The 26,762-nt window shown below is 45.6% G+C and overlaps 1 protein-coding gene across 1 annotated transcript in view; it reads right to left on the bottom strand.

The window, feature by feature from the left end:
* Positions 1-26,039, bottom strand: part of LOC110501842 (inactive phospholipase C-like protein 1) — a 162,187-nt gene extending 136,148 nt beyond the window's left edge. Inside the window, exon 1 of the mRNA XM_036959268.2 lies at positions 24,986-26,039. Coding sequence (XP_036815163.2) covers positions 24,986-25,162 — 177 coding nt within the window. The 5' untranslated portion in view covers positions 25,163-26,039. The remainder of the gene's footprint in view (positions 1-24,985) is intronic.
* Positions 26,040-26,762: the final 723 nt, after the last annotated feature.

Genomic DNA, 26,762 nt, shown 5'->3' with positions numbered 1-26,762 from the left:
CTTTGGATATCAGAGCGGCAGTAACTCACCGGCAATACCAGTATTACGACCAGGGATACGACTTTCCCGAATTGGATCCTTTGTTCGTACTCTCCAGGACAATTTAACTGATTCCGGAGGCTGTTCCAAAACACCGGCGGCAGAAAAGAGGTACTCGGAGTGGACTTTTACTCCGACTCAGGAGGCACGCACACCACCCACCACTTCTGAGTATATTACTCGCTAATGTTCAGTCTCTGGATAATAAAGTTGATGAGCTCAGGGCGAGGATTTCTTTCCAGAGAGGTATCAGGGATTGTAACATACTCTGTTTCATGGAAAAAATGTCTCTCTCGGGATATACTGTCTTGAGTCCGTTCAGCCAGTTGGGTTCTCAGTTCATCGTGCAGGCAGGAATAAATATCTCTCTGGGAAGAAGAAGGACGGGAGTTTATGTTTCATGATTAACTACTCATGGTGTGATTGTGATAACATTCAGGAACTCTTGTCCTTTTGTTCACCCGACCTAGAATACTTCACAATCAAATGCTGACCGTATTACCTCCCAAGAGAATTCTCTTTGGCTATAGTCACAGCCGTGTATATTCCCCCTCAGGCTGATACCATGAAGACCCTCAAAGAACGTCACTGGACTTTATGCAAACTGGAAACCACATATCCTGAGACCGCATATTGTAGCTGAGGATTTTAACAAAGCAAATTTGAGGAAAACGTTACGGTAGATCAACAGTACTCGCGCTGCTTAAACACTTGACCACTGCTACTCGCGCTGCTAAAACACTTGGCCACTGCTACTCGCGCTGCTAAAACACTTGACCACTGCTACTCCAACAGGAAGTACCTTTGCTAAGGACTATTCAATTATGGTCTGACCAATCGGAATCCACGCTTCAAGACTGTTTTGATCACGCAGACTGGGATATGTTCCGGGTAGCCTCCGAGAACAACATACTGATACGGTGACTGAGTTTATCAGGAAGTGTACAGGATATGTTATACCCACTGTGACTATTAAAACCTACCCTAACCAGAAACCGTGGATAGATCGCAGCATTTGAACAAAACTAAAAGCACTAACCACTGCATTTAACCATGGCAAGGTGACTGAGAATATGCCTGAATACAAACAGTGTAGTTATTCCCTCCGTAAGGCAATCAAATAGACAAAGTGTCAGTATAGAGAGAAAGTGGAGTCGCAATTCAACGGCTCAAACACGAGACGTATCTGACAGGGTCTACAGACAATCATGGACTATAAAGGGAAAACCAGCCACGTTGCGGACACCGACGTCTTGCTTCTGGACAAGCTGAACACCTTCTTCGCCTGCTTTGAGGATAACACAGTGCCACCGACGCAGCCCGCTACCAAGGACTGTGGGCTCTCCGTGGCTGACGTGAGTAAGATATTTAAGCGTGTTAACCCTTGCAAGGCTGCCGGCCCAGACGGCATAACTAGCTGCATCCTCAGACCATGTGCAGACCAGCTGGCTGGAGTGTTTACGGACATATTCAATCTCTCCCTATCCCAGTCTGTTGTCCACCATTGTTCCTGTACCCAAGAAAGCAAATGTTACTGAACTGAATGACTATTGACCCGTAGCACTGACTTCTGTCATCATGAAGTGCTTTTAGAGACTTATCAAGGATCATATCACATCTACCTTACCTGACACCCTAGACCCACTTCAAATTGCTTAACGTCCCAATAGAACCACAGATGATGCAATCGCCATCGCACTGCACACTGCCCTATCCCATCTGGACAAGAGGAATACCTCGTAAGAATGCTGTTCATTGACTACAGCTCAGCATTCAACACCATAGTGCAGTCTGGGTGGTGCGGTCTTCCCAACGCATCACCGGGTGTAAGCTACCTTCACTCCAGGACACCTACAGCACCCGATGTCACAGGAAGGCCAAAAATATCATCAAGGACAACAACCACCCGAGCCACTATCTGTTCACCCCACTATCATCCAGAAGGCTAGGTCAGTACAGGTGCATCAAAGCTGGGACCGAGAGACTGAAAAACAGCTTCTATCTCAAGGCCATCAGACTGTTAAATAGCCATCACTAGCACATTAGAGACTGCTGCCCAATATACAAAAACTTGAAATCACTGGCCACTATAATAAATGGAACACTAGTCACTTTAATAACGTTTACATATTTTGCATTACTCATCTCATATGTATATACTGTATTCTATTCTACTGTATCTTAGTCTATGCCTCTCTGGCATTGCTCGTCCAAACATTTAAATATTCTAATTACATTCCTTTAGATTGTGTGTATTGTTAGATATTACTGCAGTTTTGAGCTAGAAACACAAGCATTTTGCTACATCTGCTAAAGACGTGTATGTGACAAATACATTTTTGATTTGAAGAGGAAGTCCAGCGAATTGAGTGAAGAAGAGTTTATTGTGGTTAGGTAATTATAATACACAGAGTAGCATAGACTTTCAAGTGTAGCATGTGCCAAGGTTAGGCTTTGCATATGTTTTAGCCTATCCGTGTGTCCATGAGTGTGTATCTAAGAGCATGTGTATGCGTGTGTTCGTCACCCTGTTCACCCCTACGGGTCTGACCCCCTGTAGGCTCTGCTATGTTGACCTAAAGGTGTTGTTGCAGGCACCCTTGATTAGACACCCTCTCCAGAGTCCTTCTCCAGTCTGCTTCACCCTGAGGTAAAACACCATGCACTAGTGAACACACACACGCACTGCACCACTCACAGTCCTTCCTTCACTGTGACTTTCTCTCTCTGTTTATTGCTCTCTATGTGGGTGATTCCTTAAGAAACTAGAACAAATCCATGATTTTGGGGGATTTTTACAAAATGTTATCCATAGAAGTGTCCTTTGGAGGAGGGATTGTTGTTGTTCACTAAGTGAACCAAAAATTAGGAACACCTTCTTAATATTGAGTGGCATCCCCTTTTGCCCTCAGAACAGCCTCAATTTGTCGGGGCATGGATTAAAGGCGTGGAAAGCGTTCCACAGGGACGCTGACTCATGTTGACTCCGATGCTTCCCACAGTTGTGTCAAGTTGGCTGGATGTCCTTTGAGTGGTGGACAATTCTTGATACACACAGGGAAACTGTTGAGTGTGAAAATCCCAGCAGCGTTGCAGTTCTTGACAAACTCAAACCAGTGCACCTGGCACCTACTACCATACCCTGTTCAAAACGTACTTAAATACTTTATCTTGCCCATTTAGCCTCTGAATGACACACATACATAAGCCATGTCCCAGTTGTCTCAAGGCTTAAAAGTCCAATTTAACCTGTCTCCTCACCGTCATCTACACTGATTGAAGTGGATTTAACAAGTGACATCAATAAGGGATCATAGCTTCACCTGGATTCACCTGGTCAGTCTGTCAGGGAAAGAGTGTTCCTGATGTTTTGTACACTCAGTGTATTTGACATTTGTATCGTAAAGCATACTTGAGAATTAATCAATTGATGTTGGAACATTAGTGAAATTTTGGCCTTACCCAGGCCTCCTTTAAGACTCCATAATGTTTAATCTGTAGGTGTCTGTGTGAACTCTCGCTCGAAACTCTTGACCCTGACAGAACACTCCCAATAACAATAACTTAATAACAGTTATATTCAGGAGAGTAAACTATGTAAAAGAGAGAGAGATGGGAAGAGAGAGACTCAACATCAGCTGCAGGGTATTACTAAACAGCAGTGTACAGATAGGGCTCGCCATCCTCCCCCACTCTCTCCTCACTCTCACAGTGTCCACCTCTTACTCTTCCTGCTCATCCTGGCACCTCATGTGCACACAAACACCCAACAACTCAACTTATTGACAGGGAGTCTAGACGTATCAAGGTATTGTGGTGAAGGTGAAAGGTCAATTAGTACTGAAATAGTTTGATAGCAGTCCATGTGACAATGTAGACTAAAAGTGGCAGGGAGTAGAGCGTCTTCCATAGATTGACAAAACAGCTGTCACAGGGCAATATGTTTTACAGTTTCTGTTTGATTCAGGCTTATTCCCCAGGGCTAACACATACTCACACACACTAACACAGCCTCGTGACGAGCAGCTGTGGTGTGGTGGTGAGAGCTCTCGGGATGCTGTGGTACCAATAGTAGGATGACACTGAGGGGACAGAGGCCTCAGTCTCTCCCCTACACACACACACACACGACCCGGAGCCTAGCGTACTTTGTAAACAAATCATTGTTGAGAGAAAACACAGTGGGACAGAGATGTGGGGAGAGAGAGGGAGGTTGAAGCCCAGCAAGTTCAGGATTGGCCAGAGCTGCACTCAAACAACAGTAGCAGAGAGAGAGCGAGAGAGAGCGACAATACACAGCTGTGTCAGGGCTATGTTCAATCCTATATGTTTCAATGGGCCTCAGAGTGGAGAGTGAGTGAGTGGTTCCCTTTCACTGAAGCCTGACTGAGACAAACACACCAACCCAGAACACAGGTGGTGTTGGGTGGAGAAAAGTAACAGTTACGATTTTAATCTTAATTTGTCGAGGAAAAATGTACACGTTAGGCCTAATTATCCGACTTGATTGAGATGAACACTCCTATAATGTCACTCTAAAAGGCTGAGCAACAGAATGGTCATCATTCTCCATAATGAAAAATAATACTGTAACTGTCCTAGCACATGTAAGAAGCAGTGTTCAATCTCAATTCTATATTGCTCTTCATAACCTTATCATTCAGTGGGATAGGAAGACATAGTGCTTAATGTATTTGTGCACAGGGATTAAGAGAAAGTATAGGGATCAACTGGATGGGAGACTTTTATGAGCGCTAGAGTGGAAGGTTAGTGATTGGAAAGCTTCATCTCTAACCATGTGTCAACAGCACCTTGGGAGGGCCAGGCAGAAACAAGAGGCCTAACCATGTGTCAACAGCACCTTGGGAGGGCCAGGCAGAAACAAGAGGCCTAACCACGTGTCAACAGTACCTTGGGAGGGCCAGGCAGAAACAAGAGGCCTAACCACGTGTCAACAGTACCTTGGGAGGGCCAGGCAGAAACAAGAGGCCTAACCATGTGTCAACAGTACCTTGGGAGGGCCAGGCAGAAACAAGAGGCCTAACCACGTGTCAACAGTACCTTGGGAGGGCCAGGCAGAAACAAGAGGCCTAACCACATGTCAACAGTACCTTGGGAGGGCCAGGCAGAAACAAGAGGCCTAACCACGTGTCAACAGTACCTTGGGAGGGCCAGGCAGAAACAAGAGGCCTAACCACATGTCAACAGTACCTTGGGAGGGCCAGGCAGAAACAAGAGGCCTAACCACGTGTCAACAGTACCTTGGGAGGGCCAGGCAGAAACAAGAGGCCTAACCACGTGTCAACAGTAACTTGGGAGGGCCAGGCAGAAACAAGAGGCCTAACCACGTGTCAACAGTACCTTGGGAGGGCCAGGCAGAAACAAGAGGCCTAACCACGTGTCAACAGTACCTTGGGAGGGCCAGGCAGAAACAAGAGGCCTTACCACGTGTCAACAGTACCTTGGGAGGGCCAGGCAGAAACAAGAGGCCTAACCACGTGTCAACAGTACCTTGGGAGGGCCAGGCAGAAACAAGAGGCCTAACCACGTGTCAACAGTACCTTGGGAGGGCCAGGCAGAAACAAGAGGCCTTATAATCATCTAGATGACGTTGATCCACAACTGACTCCACCGGCCAGGCAGAGGGCACAGAGAACACAAAGGAATCGATCCTTATTATCCTCCACACACACACACACACACACACACACACACACAAACTTCGCTTTTACAGGGCAACAAGATGCAATCATCCCTTGATAGATACATCTGTCTGTTTCGTGAAGCATTTTAGTGTGAGAGGCTTTTTCCAAGGGCAGAGTGTGTGCAGTGGAGCATAATGGATTCCAGCCTGCCCTGTCAGTCCAAACGGTAATGTCACAATACTGAACTTGTGGCACATTTATCTTCTTCTTCTGTTGATGTTTCTAGACACCAGGTCTAACAATCCATAGGGATTTTACCCTGTGAAAAACAATGTCAGTATACAACAAGTTATTGCTCACATATACCCTTTAAATCATATATCACTGGAATGCAGAGAGTCCCAGTTATCCATCAAATCAAACTTTGTCACATGCGCCGAATACAACAAGTGTAGACCTTAACGTGAAATACTTACTGACAAGGCCTTAACCAACAATGCAGTTCAAGAAGAGTTAAGAAAATATTTACCAAATAAACTAAAGTAAAAAAAATATATAAAAAGTAACACAATAAAATAACAATAACGAAGCTATATACAGGGGTTACCGAGTCAGTGTGGAGGCTATATACAGGGGTTACCGAGTCAGTGTGGAGGCTATATACAGGGGTTACCGAGTCAGTGTGGAGACTATATACAGGGGGTACCGGTACCGAGTCAATGTGGAGGCTATATACAGGGGGTACCGGTACCGAGTCAATGTGGAGGCTATATACAGGGGGTACCGGTACCGAGTCAATGTGGAGGCTATATACAGGGGTTACCGAGTCAGTGTGGAGGCTATATACAGGGGTTACCGAGTCAGTGTGGAGGCTATATACAGGGGTTACCGAGTCAGTGTGGAGGCTATATACAGGGGTTACCGAGTCAGTGTGGAGGCTATATACAGGGGTTACCGAGTCAGTGTGGAGGCTATATACAGGGGTTACCGAGTCAGTGTGGAGGCTATATACAGGGGTTACCGAGTCAGTGTGGAGGCTATATACAGGGGTTACCGAGTCAGTGTGGAGGCTATATACAGGGGTTACCGTGTCAGTGTGGAGGCTATATACAGGGGTTACCGAGTCAGTGTGGAGGCTATATACAGGGGTTACCGAGTCAGTGTGGAGACTATATACAGGGGTTACCGAGTCAGTGTGGAGGCTATATACAGGGGTTACCGAGTCAGTGTGGAGGCTATATACAGGGGTTACCGAGTCAGTGTGGAGGCTATATACAGGGGTTACCGAGTCAGTGTGGAGGCTATATACAGGGGTTACCGTGTCAGTGTGGAGGCTATATACAGGGGTTACCGAGTCAGTGTGGAGACTATATACAGGGGTTACCGAGTCAGTGTGGAGGCTATATACAGGGGTTACCGAGTCAGTGTGGAGGCTATATACAGGGGTTACCGAGTCAGTGTGGAGGCTATATACAGGGGTTACCGAGTCAGTGTGGAGACTATATACAGGGGTTACCGAGTCAGTGTGGAGGCTATATACAGGGGTTACCGAGTCAGTGTGGAGGCTATATACAGGGGTTACCGAGTCAGTGTGGAGGCTATATACAGGGGTTACCGAGTCAGTGTGGAGGCTATATACAGGGGTTACCGAGTCAGTGTGGAGGCTATATAAAGGGGGTACCGAGTCAGTGTGGAGACTATATACAGGGGGTACCGGTACCGAGTCAGTGTGGAGGCTATATACAGGGGTTACCGAGTCAGTGTGGAGACTATATACAGGGGTTACCGAGTCAGTGTGGAGGCTATATACAGGGGTTACCGAGTCAGTGTGGAGGCTATATACAGGGGTTACCGAGTCAGTGTGGAGGCTATATACAGGGGTTACCGAGTCAGTGTGGAGACTATATACAGGGGTTACCGAGTCAGTGTGGAGGCTATATACAGGGGTTACCGAGTCAGTGTGGAGGCTATATACAGGGGTTACCGAGTCAGTGTGGAGGCTATATACAGGGGTTACCGAGTCAGTGTGGAGGCTATATACAGGGGTTACCGAGTCAGTGTGGAGGCTATATACAGGGGGTACCGAGTCAGTGTGGAGACTATATACAGGGGGTACCGGTACCGAGTCAGTGTGGAGGCTATATACAGGGGTTACCGAGTCAGTGTGGAGGCTATATACAGGGGGTACCGAGTCAGTGTGGAGACTATATACAGGGGTTACCGAGTCAGTGTGGAGGCTATATACAGGGGGTACCGTGTCAGTGTGGAGACTATATACAGGGGTTACCGAGTCAGTGTGGAGACTATATACAGGGGGTACCGAGTCAGTGTGGAGACTATATACAGGGGTTACCGAGTCAGTGTGGAGGCTATATACAGGGGTTACCGAGTCAGTGTGGAGGCTATATACAGGGGTTACCGAGTCAGTGTGGAGGCTATATACAGGGGGTACCGGTACCGAGTCAGTGTGGAGGCTATATACAGGGGTTACCGAGTCAGTGTGGAGGCTATATACAGGGGGTACCGTGTCAGTGTGGAGGCTATATACAGGGGGTACCGTGTCAGTGTGGAGGCTATATACAGGGGTTACCGAGTCAGTGTGGAGGCTATATACAGGGGTTACCGAGTCAGTGTGGAGGCTATATACAGGGGTTACCGAGTCAGTGTGGAGGCTATATACAGGGGTTACCGAGTCAGTGTGGAGGCTATATACAGGGGTTACCGAGTCAGTGTGGAGGCTATATACAGGGGGTACCGGTACCGAGTCAGTGTGGAGGCTATATACAGGGGTTACCGAGTCAGTGTGGAGGCTATATACAGGGGGTACCGAGTCAGTGTGGAGACTATATACAGGGGTTACCGAGTCAGTGTGGAGGCTATATACAGGGGTTACCGAGTCAGTGTGGAGACTATATACAGGGGTTACCGAGTCAGTGTGGAGACTATATACAGGGGTTACCGAGTCAGTGTGGAGGCTATATACAGGGGTTACCGAGTCAGTGTGGAGGCTATATACAGGGGGTACCGGTACCGAGTCGGTGTGGAGGCTATATACAGGGGTTACCGAGTCAGTGTGGAGGCTATATACAGGGGTTACCGAGTCAGTGTGGAGACTATATACAGGGGTTACCGAGTCAGTGTGGAGGCTATATACAGGGGTTACCGAGTCAGTGTGGAGGCTATATACAGGGGGTACCGGTACCGAGTCAGTGTGGAGGCTATATACAGGGGTTACCGAGTCAGTGTGGAGGCTATATACAGGGGTTACCGAGTCAGTGTGGAGACTATATACAGGGGTTACCGAGTCAGTGTGGAGGCTATATACAGGGGTTACCGAGTCAGTGTGGAGGCTATATACAGGGGTTACCGAGTCAGTGTGGAGACTATATACAGGGGTTACCGAGTCAGTGTGGAGGCTATATACAGGGGTTACCGAGTCAGTGTGGAGGCTATATACAGGGGGTACCGGTACCGAGTCAGTGTGGAGGCTATATACAGGGGTTACCGAGTCAGTGTGGAGACTATATACAGGGGTTACCGAGTCAGTGTGGAGGCTATATACAGGGGGTACCGAGTCAGTGTGGAGGCTATATACAGGGGGTACCGGTACCGAGTCAGTGTGGAGGCTATATACAGGGGTTACCGAGTCAGTGTGGAGGCTATATACAGGGGTTACCGAGTCAGTGTGGAGGCTATATACAGGGGGTACCGGTACCGAGTCAGTGTGGAGGCTATATACAGGGGTTACCGAGTCAGTGTGGAGACTATATACAGGGGTTACCGAGTCAGTGTGGAGGCTATATACAGGGGGTACCGAGTCAGTGTGGAGGCTATATACAGGGGGTACCGGTACCGAGTCAGTGTGGAGACTATATACAGGGGTTACCGAGTCAGTGTGGAGGCTATATACAGGGGTTACCGAGTCAGTGTGGAGGCTATATACAGGGGGTACCGGTACCGAGTCAGTGTGGAGGCTATATACAGGGGTTACCGAGTCAGTGTGGAGACTATATACAGGGGGTACCGGTACAGAGTCAATGTGGAGGCTATATACAGGGGGTACCGGTACAGAGTCAATGTGGAGGCTATATACAGGGGGTACCGGTACAGAGTCAATGTGGAGGCTATATACAGGGGTTACCGAGTCAGTGTGGAGGCTATATACAGGGGGTACCGGTACCGAGTCAGTGTGGAGGCTATATACAGGGGTTACCGAGTCAGTGTGGAGGCTATATACAGGGGGTACCGGTACCGAGTCAGTGTGGAGGCTATATACAGGGGGTACCGGTACCGAGTCAGTGTGGAGGCTATATACAGGGGTTACCGAGTCAGTGTGGAGGCTATATACAGGGGTTACCGAGTCAGTGTGGAGGCTATATACAGGGGGTACCGGTACCGAGTCAGTGTGGAGGCTATATACAGGGGTTACCGAGTCAGTGTGGAGACTATATACAGGGGTTACCGAGTCAGTGTGGAGGCTATATACAGGGGGTACCGAGTCAGTGTGGAGGCTATATACAGGGGGTACCGGTACCGAGTCAGTGTGGAGACTATATACAGGGGTTACCGAGTCAGTGTGGAGGCTATATACAGGGGTTACCGAGTCAGTGTGGAGGCTATATACAGGGGGTACCGGTACCGAGTCAGTGTGGAGGCTATATACAGGGGTTACCGAGTCAGTGTGGAGACTATATACAGGGGGTACCGGTACAGAGTCAATGTGGAGGCTATATACAGGGGGTACCGGTACAGAGTCAATGTGGAGGCTATATACAGGGGGTACCGGTACAGAGTCAATGTGGAGGCTATATACAGGGGGTACCGGTACAGAGTCAATGTGGAGGCTATATACAGGGGTTACCGAGTCAGTGTGGAGGCTATATACAGGGGGTACCGGTACCGAGTCAGTGTGGAGGCTATATACAGGGGTTACCGAGTCAGTGTGGAGGCTATATACAGGGGTTACCGAGTCAGTGTGGAGGCTATATACAGGGGGTACCGGTACCGAGTCAGTGTGGAGGCTATATACAGGGGTTACCGAGTCAGTGTGGAGGCTATATACAGGGGGTACCGGTACCGAGTCAGTGTGGAGGCTATATACAGGGGTTACCGAGTCAGTGTGGAGGCTATATACAGGGGTTACCGAGTCAGTGTGGAGGCTATATACAGGGGTTACCGAGTCAGTGTGGAGGCTATATACAGGGGTTACCGAGTCAGTGTGGAGGCTATATACAGGGGGTACCGAGTCAGTGTGGAGGCTATATACAGGGGGTACCGGTACCGAGTCAGTGTGGAGGCTATATACAGGGGTTACCGAGTCAGTGTGGAGGCTATATACAGGGGTTACCGAGTCAGTGTGGAGGCTATATACAGGGGGTACCGAGTCAGTGTGGAGGCTATATACAGGGGGTACCGTGTCAGTGTGGAGACTATATACAGGGGTTACCGAGTCAGTGTGGAGGCTATATACAGGGGTTACCGAGTCAGTGTGGAGGCTATATACAGGGGGTACCGAGTCAGTGTGGAGGCTATATACAGGGGGTACCGTGTCAGTGTGGAGACTATATACAGGGGTTACCGAGTCAGTGTGGAGGCTATATACAGGGGTTACCGAGTCAGTGTGGAGGCTATATACAGGGGGTACCGTGTCAGTGTGGAGACTATATACAGGGGGTACCGGTACGAGTCAGTGTGGAGGCTATATACAGGGGTTACCGAGTCAGTGTGGAGGCTATATACAGGGGTTACCGAGTCAGTGTGGAGGCTATATACAGGGGGTACCGTGTCAGTGTGGAGACTATATACAGGGGGTACCGGTACGAGTCAGTGTGGAGGCTATATACAGGGGGTACCGGTACCGAGTCAGTGTGGAGGCTATATACAGGGGTTACCGAGTCAGTGTGGAGGCTATATACAGGGGTTACCGAGTCAGTGTGGAGGCTATATACAGGGGGTACCGAGTCAGTGTGGAGGCTATATACAGGGGGTACCGTGTCAGTGTGGAGACTATATACAGGGGTTACCGAGTCAGTGTGGAGGCTATATACAGGGGTTACCGAGTCAGTGTGGAGGCTATATACAGGGGGTACCGAGTCAGTGTGGAGGCTATATACAGGGGGTACCGTGTCAGTGTGGAGACTATATACAGGGGTTACCGAGTCAGTGTGGAGGCTATATACAGGGGTTACCGAGTCAGTGTGGAGGCTATATACAGGGGGTACCGTGTCAGTGTGGAGACTATATACAGGGGGTACCGGTACGAGTCAGTGTGGAGGCTATATACAGGGGTTACCGAGTCAGTGTGGAGGCTATATACAGGGGTTACCGAGTCAGTGTGGAGGCTATATACAGGGGGTACCGTGTCAGTGTGGAGACTATATACAGGGGGTACCGGTACGAGTCAGTGTGGAGGCTATATACAGGGGGTACCGGTACCGAGTCAGTGTGGAGGCTATATACAGGGGGTACCGGTACCGAGTCAGTGTGCGGGAGTACAGGTTAGAGGTCATTGGAAAATGTAGGTAGGGGTGAAGTGACTATGCATAGATAATAAACAGCAAGTAGCAGCAGTGTACAAAACAAATGGAGGGGAGGGAGTCAATGTAAATAGTCCGGTGGCCATTTGACTAATTGTTCAGCAGTCTTATGGCTTGGGGGTAGAAGCTGTTAAGGTGCCTTTTGGTCCAAGACTTGGCGCTCCGGTACCGCTTGCCGTGCGGTAGCAGAGAAAACATGACTTGGGTGACTTGGTCTCTGACAATTTTATGGGCTTTCCTCTGACACCGCCTATTATATACAGTTGAAGTCGAAAGTTTACATACACATTAGTCAAAAATATTTAAACTCAGTTTTTCACAATTCCTGACATTTAAATCCAATTAACAATTCTCTGTTTTAGGTCAGTTAGGATCACCACTTCATTTTAAGAATGTGAAATGTCAGAATAATAGTAGAGAGAATGATATATTTCAGCTTTTATTTCTTTCATCACATTCCCAGTGGGTAAGAAGTTTACATACACACAATTAGTATTTGGTAGCATTGCCTTTAAATTGTTTAACTTGGGTCAAACGTTTTCAGGTAGCCTTCCACAAGCTTCCCACAATAAGTTGGGTGAATTTTGGCCCACTCATCCTGACAGAGCTGGTGTGACTGAGTCCGGTTTTCAGGCCTCCTTGCTCGCACACGCTTTTTCAGTTCAGCCCACAAATGTTCTATAGGATTGAGGACAGAGCTTTGTGATGGCCACTCCAATACCTTGACTTTGTTGTCCTTAAGCCATTTTGCCACAACTTTGGAAGTATGCTTGGGGTCATTGTCCATTTGGAAGACCCATTTGCGACCAAGCTTTAACTTCCTGAATGATGTCTTGAGATATTACTTCAATATATCCACATAATTTTGATGCCATCTATTTTTTTTTAGCCATGACATAATTTAATGGTATTTTCCAAACTGTTTAAAGGCACAGTCAACTTAGTGTATTTAAACTTCTGACCCACTGGAATTGTGATGAAGTAAAATAATCTTGTGTCATGCACAAAGCAGATGTCCTAACAGACTTGCCAAAACTATAGTTTGTTAAAAATACATTTGTGAAGTGGTTGAACAACAAGTTTTAATGACTCCAACCTAAGTGTATGTAAACTTCCGACTTCAACTGTAGGTCCTGGATGGCAGGAAGCTTGGTCCCAGTGATGTACTGGGCCGTACGCACTACCCTCTGTAGCACCTTGTGGTCAGACGCCGAGCAATTGCCATACCAGGCGGTTATGCAGGATGCTCTTGATGGTGCAGCTGTAAAACTTTTTTAGGATCTGAGTGTTCACAACTGTCTTTGTGTGTTTGGACCATGATAGATAGTCGGTGATGTGGAACTTGAAACTCTCGACCCTCTCCACTACAGCCCCGATGATGTCAATGGGGACCTGTTCGGCCCGCCTTTTCCTGTAGTCCACGATCAGCTCCTTTATCTTGCTCACATTGAGGGAGAGGTTGTTGTCCAGTTCTCTGACCTCTTCCCTATATTCTGTCTCATCGTTGTCAGACACATTCTCAGAATGTTCAGGTCAACAGAACTTTGACCTCTAGGGTACATATCAGATTGACCTGTATACATTGCTTAAAAAAGGAAAAGCCTGATATGTTCTCAGCTTTGTAAGACTCTGAAAGGTCATGAAATTACCTTTCAAATTATATATAAACTCAGCAAAAAAGAAACATTCTCTCACTGTCAGCTGCGTTTATTTTCAGTAAAAAAAATATTTAAAAAAATGTTATTTTAATTTTTACCCCCTTTTTCTCCAACATTTCATGGTATCCAATTGTTAGTAGCTACCATCTTGTCTCATCGCTACAACTCCCATACGGGCTCGGGAGAGACGAAGGTCGAAAGTCATGCGTCCTCCGATACACAACCCAACCAAGCCGCACTGCTTCTTAACACAGCGCGCATCCAACCCGGAAGCCAGCCGCACCAATGTGTCGGAGGAAACACCATGCACCTGGCAACCTTGGTTAGCATGCACTGCTAACCTCCCGGTCGCGGCCGGTTGCGACAGAGCCTGGGCGCGAACCCAGAGTCTCTGGTGGCACAGGTGCCCTTAACCACTGCGCCACCCTATTTTCAGTCAACTTAACATGTGTAAATATTTGTATGAACATAACAAGATTCAACAACTGAGACATAAACTAAACAAGTTCCCCAGACATGTGACTAACAGAAATTGAATAATGTGTCCCTGAACAAAGGGAGGAGGGGGGGCAAAAGTAACACTCAGTATCTGGTGTGGCCACCAGCTGCATTAAGTACTGCAGTGCATCTCCTCCTCATGGACTGCACCAGATTTGCCAGTTCTTGCTGTGAGATGTTACCCGACTCTTCCACAAAGGCACCTGCATGTTCCTGGACATTTCTGGGAGGAAAGGCCCTAGCCCTCACCCTCCGATCCAACAAGTCCCAAATGTGCTCAATGGGATTGAGATCCGGGCTCTTCGCTGGCCATGGCAGAAAAACTTACATTCCTGTCTTGCAGGAAATCATGCACAGAACGAGCAGTATGGCCTGCAAGCAGTATGTGATACCCTTCCTGAGCCTGCAGGAAGGGTATCACATGAGGGAGGAGGATGTCTTCCCTGTAACGCACATCATTGAGATGGCCTGCAATGACAACAAGCTCAGTCCGATGATGGGGTCCTGAAAAAGGGACGTTTCTTTTTTTTCCTGAGTTTAGTTAAACCAACTTTAAAAGCACCACCTACAACTATTGTTTCAAAATAGCCCATATTGTGCAACTGACATTAAACTGTTGGAAGCTTAGCCATTGATTTCCATGTAGTGGGACAGCTATGTTTTGGGATTGTAACTTCTGTGATAGAAGCATGAAACCCCACAGAATCCTTTTTCCAATATGGCCACCAGCCAACTCAGTGGGGGTCTTAATGGATAAATTTTGCATGACCATACCTGTATGAAATTGTAGTGTGCCCAATATTATCTTAACATGTTCATGGTGATGTAGAATACACAAACATGAGCCAGGTGTGCCAGATATATACATTTTTTCACAGAATTGTTGGAAAAACTGTCTGAATCATTGTTTATGAAAATGTTTCAATCCTTAATTGTAATATTTCATCTTCAAACACTTAACATGGATATTTTTTTTCCATGTTATCCTACAGATGTAGGATCTTCATTTTAGCCAGTTTGCTACAGCAGGAATATAATCCTGTAGCAACAGGAAATGTGAATTATTATGTGGATTATAATTAATGGCAATTTTTTTGTAGGGGTTCATATATTTTTCATTAGGGAAAGTTTTTGGGCACATTCTTACAACAATTCTGTGAATAATGTATATATATCTGGCACACCTGGCTCATGTGGTTGTGTATTCTACATCACCATGAACATTTTAAGATATTACTGGGAATACTACAATTATATTTCATACAGGTATGATCATGCAAAATTGATCCAATTAGATCCCACTGAGTTGTTTGGTGGCCATATTGGAAAAATACTTCTGTGGGGTTAGTGTGTGAATCCTGTGAATGCCCTGTATCTACAAATCTTTTTAAAACCCTGTTCTAGCAGTGTGTGTGCAATTTGACGCATCATCACCGAAGTTACAATCCAAACACATAGGTGTCCCACTACATGGGAATCAATGGCTAAGCTTCCAACAGTTGCACAATATGTGCTATTTTGAAACAATGGTTGTAGGTGGTGCTTTCAAAGTTGGTTATAGTATATACATTTGAAAGATAATTTCATGACCTTTCAGAACCACTTGTCTAACAAAGTTGAAACTGTATACGGGTTTCCTTTTGTATTTTTTGCAATTTATACAAGTAATTCTGAAATGTACCCTAGAGGTCAAAAGGTCAAAGTTCTCTTGATCTGAACATTCCAAAAATGTGTCTGATGGATAGCTGTGAAGGTAAGCATTCCAGTGATATATGATTAAAAGGTATATGTGAGCAATAACTTTGTATACTGACATTGTTTTTCACAGTAGAAGTAATTCAATCTGCTTTACAGAAACGTGGCTCAAGCAGGACAGTATTTATTTGACCTTTATTTTTAACTAGGCAAGTCAGTTAAGAACAAATTCTTATTTACAATGACGGCCTACCAGAAGGCAAAAGGCCTTCTGCGGGAACGAGGGCTGGGATTACATTACAGGATATTGATTGATACACTGTTATTGATGTGGACATTGATGGATACACTGTTATTAGAGCAGACGGAGACTAAACAACATTACATAAATCAATAGACGAGGGGCTATGTATCTTCGTAGATAATACTTTGGCCACGCAGTGTAATGTGATAGAACAAATGTGCACCAGAGACTATGAGACTCTCATTGTATCATTCAGGCCATTCAATCTACCAAGTGAGTTTGGACAGATTAGCATTATTCTGGTCTATGTGCCTGGACCTAACAATAAGGAAGCTGCTGACAGGATTATAGACTGTTTCAATGCTGCGCTTTCACGATCAACTGACCAGACAGTATTTTTTCTTGGGGATTTTAATGCGCTCTCCCTCTCCGAGCACCACCCCACTCTTGGCTTTCCCGATCAGCTGATCCAAACAGTACGTCACCTGTCCAACTCGCATCCTGGACCAGTGTTATGGCAACGGAGATGACGCATACACGGCAGTGTCCGGAGCACCCATCGGGAAATCAGATCGTAACGTTATCCATCTCCTACCCGAGATACAAGCAGCAGGTGAAATGCAGAAAACCTGCAGAGAAATCCATTCAGGTACGGACAGAGGAGAGTAGGGAGGAGCTCAAGGACTGCTTTGACATCACAGACTGGGAGGTGTACTTCGACTTGTGCAGGGATCCCCAAGAGTTTACAGACAGCATTACATCATACATCCAGTTTTGTGAGTATACTGTCATTAACACAGAAATTGTCAGAGTATTTCCCAACAACAAGCCCTGGGTGTCTAAGGCATTGAAAATGTGCCTCACTTAAAGAAGTTTGCATTGCTGAAAGGAGATGCTGAAGCTGTAAAGGAGATGCTGAAGCTGTAAATGAGATGCTGTTGCTGTATAGGAGATGCTGGTGCTGTAAAGGAGATGCTGGTGCTGTAAAGGAGATGCTGGTGTTGTAAAGGAGATGCTGGTGCTGTAAAGGAGATGCTGGTGCTGTAAAGGAGATGCTGAAGCTGTAAAGGAGATGCTGGTGCTGTAAAGGAGATGCTGGTGCTGTGAAAGAGATGCTGGTGCTGTAAAGGAGATGCTGGTGCTGTAAAGGAGATGCTGGTGCGGTAAAGGAGATACAGAAGCTGTAAAGGAGATGCTGAAGCTGTAAAGGAGATGCTGGTGCTGTAAAGGAGATGCTGAAGCTGTAAAGGAGATGCTGAAGCTGTAAAGGAGATGCTGGTGCTGTAAAGGAGCAAGAAAATGAATTCAGGTCAAAAATGTGGAAAGATAAAAAGGACTGAAAGGATAAAGTGGAGCAGAGGTTCTGTCCAGCCAATCCAAGACAAACATGGGAAGGGCTTAATGCAATGAATGATGGGAAGAGAAAAGAGAACAATAAAATTGCAGACTGTTCATCCTTTGTAAACGACCTTAACTGTTTTTATGGAAGATTTGACCCAAATCCTCTCCTGTCCAGATAACGAGGTGGTCTCATGCTGGTCACATATTAAGCCACACAAAGTGCCGTGCCCAGACGGAGTACGGAGCAAAGTACTGAAGAACTGTCCATAGCAGATCAACTGGACCCATTCCAGTTTGCCTATAAGGCACAGAGAGGGATTGAGGATGCTACCCTGATCTTGATGAACATGGTGGCTAGTCCCCTTCAACATGCTAAATCATATGCACACCTTTCATTTATTTTACTTTAGTTCATCTTTCAATACAATGCAAATACACTTACTGCTGAAACTACTGGACCTGAACGTCAACGGAGGCCTGGCAGGTTGGATCAAGGACTTATTATTAACTGACTGCCCACAGAGGGTCCTCGTGAATGGGGCCCTCTCTGATGAACTGGCCCTGAACACAGGGGCACCCCAGGGGTGTGTCCTTTCACTGTTGTTGTTCTCCATCTACACTAACAAGATGAAGATCCAAGGAAACAATGTGAGCCTTTTCACGTCCGCTGAAGACATGGTTCTGGTGGGAGTCTTTAAAAAAAAAAGATTCTACGTCAGATGGGGACAGATATTTTAAACAACCTTCAAGAATGGTGCCGGTCAAGTGTTTCAAATACCTAGGCACACAAATTGATAACAAACTGAGTTTTACAGAGAATGAAGAATGTATTTTTTTTAAAGCAAGCCAACGCCTGTTTTTAATGAGGAAATTGAAGGGGTTTGGGGTCAGCCAGGGTGTTCTGGAGAGGGTGTACAGCAGCTTGGTGGAGAGCATCCTCACGTTCAATATGACCGTCTGGTAATCTGAGCGTGAGGCGCAAAAGCAAACTGAACAGAATAGTAAACATAGCCAGGAAAGTAATTGGTCGACCGCAGGCACATTTGCCCAGTCTGTTCCACAAGGCAACCAAATAGAAGGCACTTGCTGTTGTTGGCGACCCCTCCCACTCTCTACACCCTCAGTTGGAGACCCCTCCCACCATCTACACCCTCAATTGGAGAGGCTTCCCTCTGGCCGGCGCTTCAGAATGCCCAAGGCCAAGAAGAACGTTTTCAAACATTAAATTTGTTGCTTGTGCTGTTGGTCTACTAAATGCAAAGTAAATTGTATAAGTATATGTACGTATCTATCCAGTGCAGTTGGGACAGCGGCCGGTTGTGAGTGAATGTATTGATGTCCTCTATGTTGATAGCGTATGCAGTATGATGGATGATGGTTTAAATCTGATGTGAGAATGTGAGTGTGTGCGATCATTTTTAATTTAAGCTGATGCCAAAGAAAAATGTCCATCCTAGATGGACGATAAAGTTTTATTTTATTCTATAAAGGTAAAATCCCTATGGGTAAAATGGATGTGATGGAGGGATGAAATAAAGAGTAATAATGTAGAGGAATCTCCCATTGCTGCACTGATATCACACATTTTCCAACTCTGGGAACATAAACCTTCAAGAAAATCACTATGAGACATCGTCACCCAAGTGAGCCTGAATTTCAGGGTCTGGCCCATGGACTTTAATGGGTATTAGTGGAATGGCAGACAGAGACACCGGGTGACCCGTGTAACTTTCTGGTCTGGGCATCTAATGTCTGATCGTGTGACTGAATGACTTGTTGTTCTTTTTATAATTTACAGTGAGACAATGACTCAAAAAAAACTTCCTATGTACAGACTTGACAAGCAGAGGCGATGCATCAATCAGTGTTGTTCAGAGCCAGAGGGGGATGTTCAGAGATGGGCACCGCCAACCTCGTCTTTCCCTTCATTTCTGAGGGGTGGGTCTCCATCGGTTTCCCTTAACAACAAAGTCCTGTTGACTAGCCAGGTTCCTATCAGGGTTTCTGTGTCTGGGCATCTTTGGTTGAGGAGGACACAGTTACTCACACATGGGACCTAATATGAGCACTGCCATCATGAGGCTGGGCCAAGTCACAAGCCCCCTGTCTAATCTCTTTCTCCCTCAGTCTCCATCCTTGTCCTTCCTCTGTGCTCCTCTGCATTCATCCCTCTATCCTCCCTCCCTTCCATCCCTCCCTCTCTTCCCCTCCCTCTGTTCCCGTCCCTCCGTGTCTGTCACTGACATTCCTCTATCTTTGCATCACCCGTGACACTTCCTGCTACTAGGACAGAGAGAGGGCTCAGTTAACACAATCACCACATCAGAGCCTCTCAGCTGGGAGTACACACACACACAGGAGTATGGAGCCTCCATAGATGTCCTCTAAGGGTGGACATCTATTGAAAGTCCTCCTCCAGTCTCCTTGTCACCTCATTCAACATCTGATTTATTTAACAAAAGGCACATCTCAATAGGTGGTCCCGGTATGACATAACATGGCACAAGGGGTGGGGTGGTGGGAGGGGGTCTTGCCCCTTCTGTTCTCTATTGCTCCTCAAGCTAGGGGGAAGGCTGATGACGTCCCATCTGACCACCAGACCAACTCCTTGAAGTAAAAAAAAAAAAAACACTATCTTGCTCCACACACACGTTTTGACCCTTCAGTTTGTGTCTTTTACCTAATTTATAGTATCGCTGGAGGACGTCTTTAACAGTGATCTATCAATAACATGATCCTCCTCTGGTAAAGTCAACTGACATCATATCACCGCTAGCGACCATGGAAAGCTATGATGTCACCCTAGACTGGCTTGTAGCTGCTGGTCAGTTGTCAACCACAGGGTCAACCACAACAGAGAGGAAGAGGCAAAGCGAGACGGCTGACTCCGCCCCAAAATATGTCAGCTTGAAAATAAAGCGTGAAGCAGAGGAAGCTGATTTTTTTGTTGTTCACATGCGTATCTGCCCGCTCTTATTCAGCTAGAATGTTCCAGACTTTCCCGACAGCTAGAATGTTCCCGACAAACTTTTACTTCCATTTTTATAGTGAAGACTCCAGGTATCTTGTCAGTATATACTGTAGACCATATTTGACCACAGTCCATCCTGGATGCAGACACGAACTGAGCTCATAGATACAGTGAGGGAATAAAGTATTTGATCCCCTGCTGATTTTGTACGTTTGCCCACTGACAAAGAAATGATCAGTCTATAATTTGAATGGTAAATTCATTTGAACAGTGAGACAGAATAACAATTTAAAAAATCCAGAAAAACGCATGTTAAAAGTGTTGTACATTTATTTGCATTTTAATGAGGGAAACAAGTATTTGACCCCCTCTCAATCAGAAAGATTTCTGGCTCCCAGGTGTCTTTTATACAGGTAACGAGCTGAGATTAGGAGCACACTCTTAAAGGGGGTGCTCCTAATCTCAGTTTGTTACCTGTATAAAAGACACCTGTCCACAGAAGCAATCAATCAATCAGATTCCAAACCCTCCACCATGACCAAGACCAAAGAGCTCTCCAAGGATGTCAGGGACAAGATTGTAGACCTACACAAGGCTGGAATGGGCTACAAGACCATCGCCAAGCAGCTTGATGAGAAGGTGACAACAGTTGGTGCGATTATTCACAAATGGAAGAAGCACAAAAGAACTGTCAATCTCCCTCGGCCTGGGGCTTCATGCAAGATCTCACCTCGTGGAGTTGCAATGATCATGAGAACGGTGAGGAATCACCCCAGAACTGCACGGGAGGATCTTGTCAATGATCTCAAGGCAGCTGGGACCGTAGTCACCAAGAAAACAATTGGTAACACACTACGCCGTGAAGGACTGAAATCCTGCAGCACCCGCAAGGTCCCCCTGCTCAAGAAAGTACAAATACATGCCCGTCTTAAGTTTGCCAATGAACATATGAATGATTCAAAGGACAACTGGGTGAAACTGTTGTGGTCAGATGACACCAAAATGGAGCTCTTTGGCATCAACTCAACTCGCCATGTTTGGAAGAGGAGCAATGCTGCCTATGACCCCAAGAACACCATCCCCAACGTCAAACATGGAGCTGGAAACATTATGCTTTGGGGGTGTTTTTCTGCTAAGGGGATAGGACAACTTCACCGCATCAAAGGGACGATGGACGGGGCGATGTACCGTCAAATCTTGGGTGAGAACCTCCTTCCCTCAGCCAGGGCATTGAAAATGGGTCGTGGATGGGTATTCCAGCATGACAATGACCCAAAACACACGGCCAAGGCAACAAAGGAGTGGATCAAGAAGAAGCACATTAAGGTCCTGGAGTAGCTTAACCAGTCTCCAGACCTTAATCCCATAGAAAATCTGTGGAGGGAGCTGAAGGTTCGAGTTGCCAAACGTCAGCCTCGAAACCTTAATGACTTGGAGAAGATCTGCAAAGAGGAGTGGGACAAAATCCCTCCTAAGATGTGTGCAAACCTGGTGTCAAACTACAAGAAATGTGGGTTTTGCCACCAAGTACTAATTCATGTTTTGCAGAGGGGTCAATTACTTATTTCCCTCATTAAAATGCTAATCAATTTATAACATTTTTGACATGCATTTTTCTGGATGTTTTTGTTGTTATTCTGTCTCACTGTTCAAATAAACCTACCATTAAAATTATAGACTGATCATTTCTTTGTCAGTGTGCAAACGTACAAAATCAGCAGGGGATCAAATACTTTTTTCCCCTCACTGTAGAGGGCAGGATCATTCTTCATTGGATGCTCTGAATTGGTATTGTTTTATAAACAGGTTATCTAAGTTGACAACAACTATTCAAACATTGTTGATGATCAGATATTGGAATTTAAATCTGTGCTGGTGAGAGCTTCTTTTGGAAGACAACTTCTAAGAGGGTGTGTTTTTGGCATATTCAGGTTAATCATAATTCCATTATGAAATGGAAATAAAGTGAGCATAATGGTACAGGTTAGGCACAGGTTTGGCATGTGAATACACATGTGTGATGCTCTGTGTGGGCCTGAATTGAGATCACTCGGCGTGTGGAATGTGCGCTGTTGTCAGGAGTAGGTGCGGGCGGGCGTCACAGGTTGTTCACTCAATGTGTAGCCTACATTCTTTGGCAAATTCATTGCAGAAAAAAATGCATTGCGTGACAGTTAAAATCAAAACGATACCACGAGTGGCACCTGCTGTTGCCTACAGTATATATCCAAACGAACTGAGACCAAAAGGCTGACATCATTTCAGTTTCAGAACACCATTATAGCCTAACCATGGCGCCCTGCAAGTTTCTCTCCTCGAAAATGAGAAACAGTTCTTATAAGTCTTCAATAAGATTGTCATCCACACAGAAAAATGGCCAGTGTTGATTTTTCAGTGTAACATTTCTAGTGTTGATTCAGGAGTTAAATTCACTCTGCAAGAGTGTAAATTAACCCCCAGTTTTGGTGTTAAAAGCCTGTTTTACTTTGGAGTGTAAAACAGTCCCATCAAAACCATGCCCATCCTTATCATATTTCCCAGCATTCTCTACTGTAGAAAAAAAGATGACAAAAAAAAAAAATTAATATCTGTTTTTGCATGTACATTGATTGATTGATTAATCTTATGCTACACAAGGATAAATATAATACATTTTTTGCACCCGTTACTGAAATGGTTGTTCCAGTTCAATTGGTTTAGGTAATCTTCTTATAAACTTTCCTAACGCTGACAGTCATTCTGAATGCTGGTGAACAAAAATTTCAACTGTTGGATATCCTAACTCTGAATTCCAAAAGAAATTATACATCACTTTGCAAGCCATCTTAATGTGACTTGCAGGCCTGATGTGGCCTGTAAACCAGGAGTTTAACACCACTGTGTTAAGATTAAACTAGGCAATCAAAGTAAGGCCTAATGATAGAAATATTGTCATAGAGCAAAGATAGTCCAGTTTACTCTAAATCATGTTTTACACTATAGGTATTGCATATTAATCTACAGGAGGGCTATGCAAACGGCAGTGGTGGAAAAAGTACTCAAGTGTCATACTTGAGTAAAAGTAAAGATACCTTAATAGAAAATGACTCAAGTAAAAGTCACCCAGCAAACAACTTGAGTAAAAGTCTAAAAGTATTTGGTTTTAAATATACTTAAGTATCAAAAGTAAATGGAATTACTCAAATTGACTTAAGTATCAAAAGTAACAATATAAACCATTTCAAATTCCTTATATTAAGCATTTTTAAATTGCCAGCTAGCCAGAGACATACTCCAACACTCAGACATAATTTACAAACGAAGTAGGTGTTTAGTGAGTCCTTCAGATCAGAGGCAGTAGGGAGGACCAGGGATGTTATCTTGATAAATGTGTGAATTGGACCATTTTCCCGTCAAAATGTAACAAGTATTTTGGGTGTCAGGGAAATGTATGGAGTAAAAAGTATATTATTTTCTTTAGGAATGTAGTTTAGTAAAAGTTGACAAAAATATAAATAGTAAAGTGAAGTACAGATATCCCAAAAAACTACTACTAAAATATTTTTACACCACTGGCAAACACCACAGTTAAGTTAATTTGAACACTTTAAATGTTGAATGGGGAACACCGCAACAGAGTTAAATCTTTAACAATCTCCAAAGTGTTATTTTATCACCAGTTCAGTGGGACTCATATGTTCACTGAAAACACACTTTCAGAGTTAAATGTACACAACTGATTTTGCTGTGCAGTGTGAGGAATTAATATGTCAGAGACCCAAATTGAGACAGTCTCTAAAGAGTATTGGCATTTGTCTGGTGCTTGTTCATGTTCACACGCTAATGTAATCACAACCCACTGTAGCCTATCCTACTTCTATTCATTACCCACCGTCCTTTATCCGGCGGCTCCATGTCTAGTGTCTGTTGCAGAGACATTTTAAGTGGATGAATACACATTATGAACAGTGCAATGGAAAGCTCCAGTGCTATTATATTAGCCCGGTGGTTCCCGACCAGGAGTAATATAACCCCTGGGGGTACTTGGCCAATCCACAGGGGATACTTGAGAAGACTCATGAGACCATATGCCTACTGGTAAAATGCACGAGGGGATACTTCAGGGGTACTCCAGGCAGAACGAAATTCAGTTGGTGTACAGTAACCAAAATAGGTGGGGAACTACTGCGTTAGCCGATGGCTTTTTAATTTGAAGCCTGGCTATTTTATGCGGGTGAACTAAGGTAAATAAATGGCTCAGGTAAAAGCAGGTGATTGTGTGAAACAGATCTGTTAACCTAAATCGTTCAGATAGATTTTGCCAGTGTTATCATTACATGTAGCCTCAACCATCCCTTTAAGTAACTCATATATCTTACCTTGATGATGCTGCTCCTGCGTGGGGCTGCCCTCACTGCCTCCAGGACGATGGTATCGTTGTCCTGGCCAGGGAGGATGACTCCGCTCCGCCTTCCCGTCCTGGACGCTCTCGGCGGGATGATCTCCGGAGCTCCATCGTCGCACAGTCCGTCCCCATAGCGCTCTTGCTCCGACATCTTCTCAGCAGTTACAGGCTATAGGAAATTACTAAATTCGACGTATTATGGGTGCCATTTATTTACATATAAGTGCACGGGTAGGCTATGGAGGGGTCTGCTGCGCCTTTCCAAAAATATGAACCACGGAACTGGACTCCAGCGCACATCTGGCGAGGGCTGTTCCGTTAGACCATTAGAGCCGCTCCGGTCAGGCAGTTGGGTAGACCTAGGTAATTACTTCAATTTCTTTAATCACGCCTAAGGTCCATCACATCCAGTCTCATGTTCGCTCTCCAGTCTCCACAAAGTCGACCTGACTTGTATACTGTCAGGACTAGAATTAGAGGATTGGGGAACACCCACCACAGACACTCGAAAATCTGCCCTGTTGTGAAATCAAAACACCACGGACACGCACCGACTTGAATGCAAATTGGTTTTAAAAACGGGGTTTACCCGAAAACACTATTCCCGGGGGATGTGTTTTTCACGCAACAAGTCCCAACCTCACAGATTGGCAGCAGTCCTGTATGCTTCCAGCGATGCTACCTCACACTCAATGATAGATTAACATTGGGAAGAAGAAACTTCGCATAAAAATCCTTAAAACAACACACGTATTTAGGTGTAGTCTTCCAGGGTAGCCTAACCTTCCTGCTCAAAGAAGCCAACTCAGTCTACCTTACCATCCAACAGTTACCAAAGTGCAAGGCAGTCAACTTTACGCTGTGATATGTTGTTATGGGGAGAACAAGATGTATCTCCCATAGGTCCGTACATTGGTTAAGCTCTCAAAGTACACTGAGCTGGTAAACACTTTAGTCGAGTCTGCAACAGATTTTGACGAGAAGGACGAACACAACTGACAGCTGCGCCGCCTCTAGTCCTCCCCACCTCTCTCTGGCGTTGCTCCTCCCACTTATTCTATAAATCATAATTGACGCGCCAAGCAACCAATACACATGGGTATTTGGCACTCGTAGCTCCAAAACGCACGCAGTTGACAAAACAAAGCTGGATGGGTGGAGTCAGATGTCGCTGGCTCTGGAATGCCTCATTTTGGAAGCGTACCACATGTTCTGGTCGCGAGGAGAGGGCTAGGGTCAGCGGACCCCAAGGAAAGGCAGGAGGGACTCACTAGAGAGGGACACATTCACAGGCTGGCGCCAGAACGAATCAGTTGCATGGGCATTTGATTTTCATTCCAATGGGGGCTAAGGGTTTTTCCAGGGGCTCCTGCCCCTCTGGTCACTAAGGGGTCCGACCCCCCAAAAAAGGAACTCAGTCAGGTCTTAACTACCTATTGAGAGTAAGAATAGTAGGATACAGCTGCAAGAATAGGATACAGGTGCAATTTCAAAATGGTTGCGCATCAGGAGTTTTTCTCTTGTTATGTCAGTCACTGACAGTCACTTAATCAGCCATTTCAGCTAACTATTTTTAGATTGGTAGTTAGTCTAGACAGCAATCTAAACTTGTAACAATCATGGACAAATACCAATCAGGCACACAGGGCATGTGCCCAGGGGCCCTGGCCTCCAGGGGGCCCCCATTGATTTGTTAGTCATTCTCACTCAGATATCATATTAACATGGCATAAATCAATAGGGGCCCCCTA

This window comes from Oncorhynchus mykiss, chromosome 22, assembly GCF_057628025.1.
Source record: "Oncorhynchus mykiss isolate SJ-2025 chromosome 22, ASM5762802v1, whole genome shotgun sequence".
NCBI classification, from domain to species: Eukaryota; Metazoa; Chordata; class Actinopteri; order Salmoniformes; family Salmonidae; genus Oncorhynchus; species Oncorhynchus mykiss.
The sequence above is the reverse complement of the archived record's forward strand: the minus strand, read 5'-3'. Positions and strand labels throughout refer to the sequence as shown.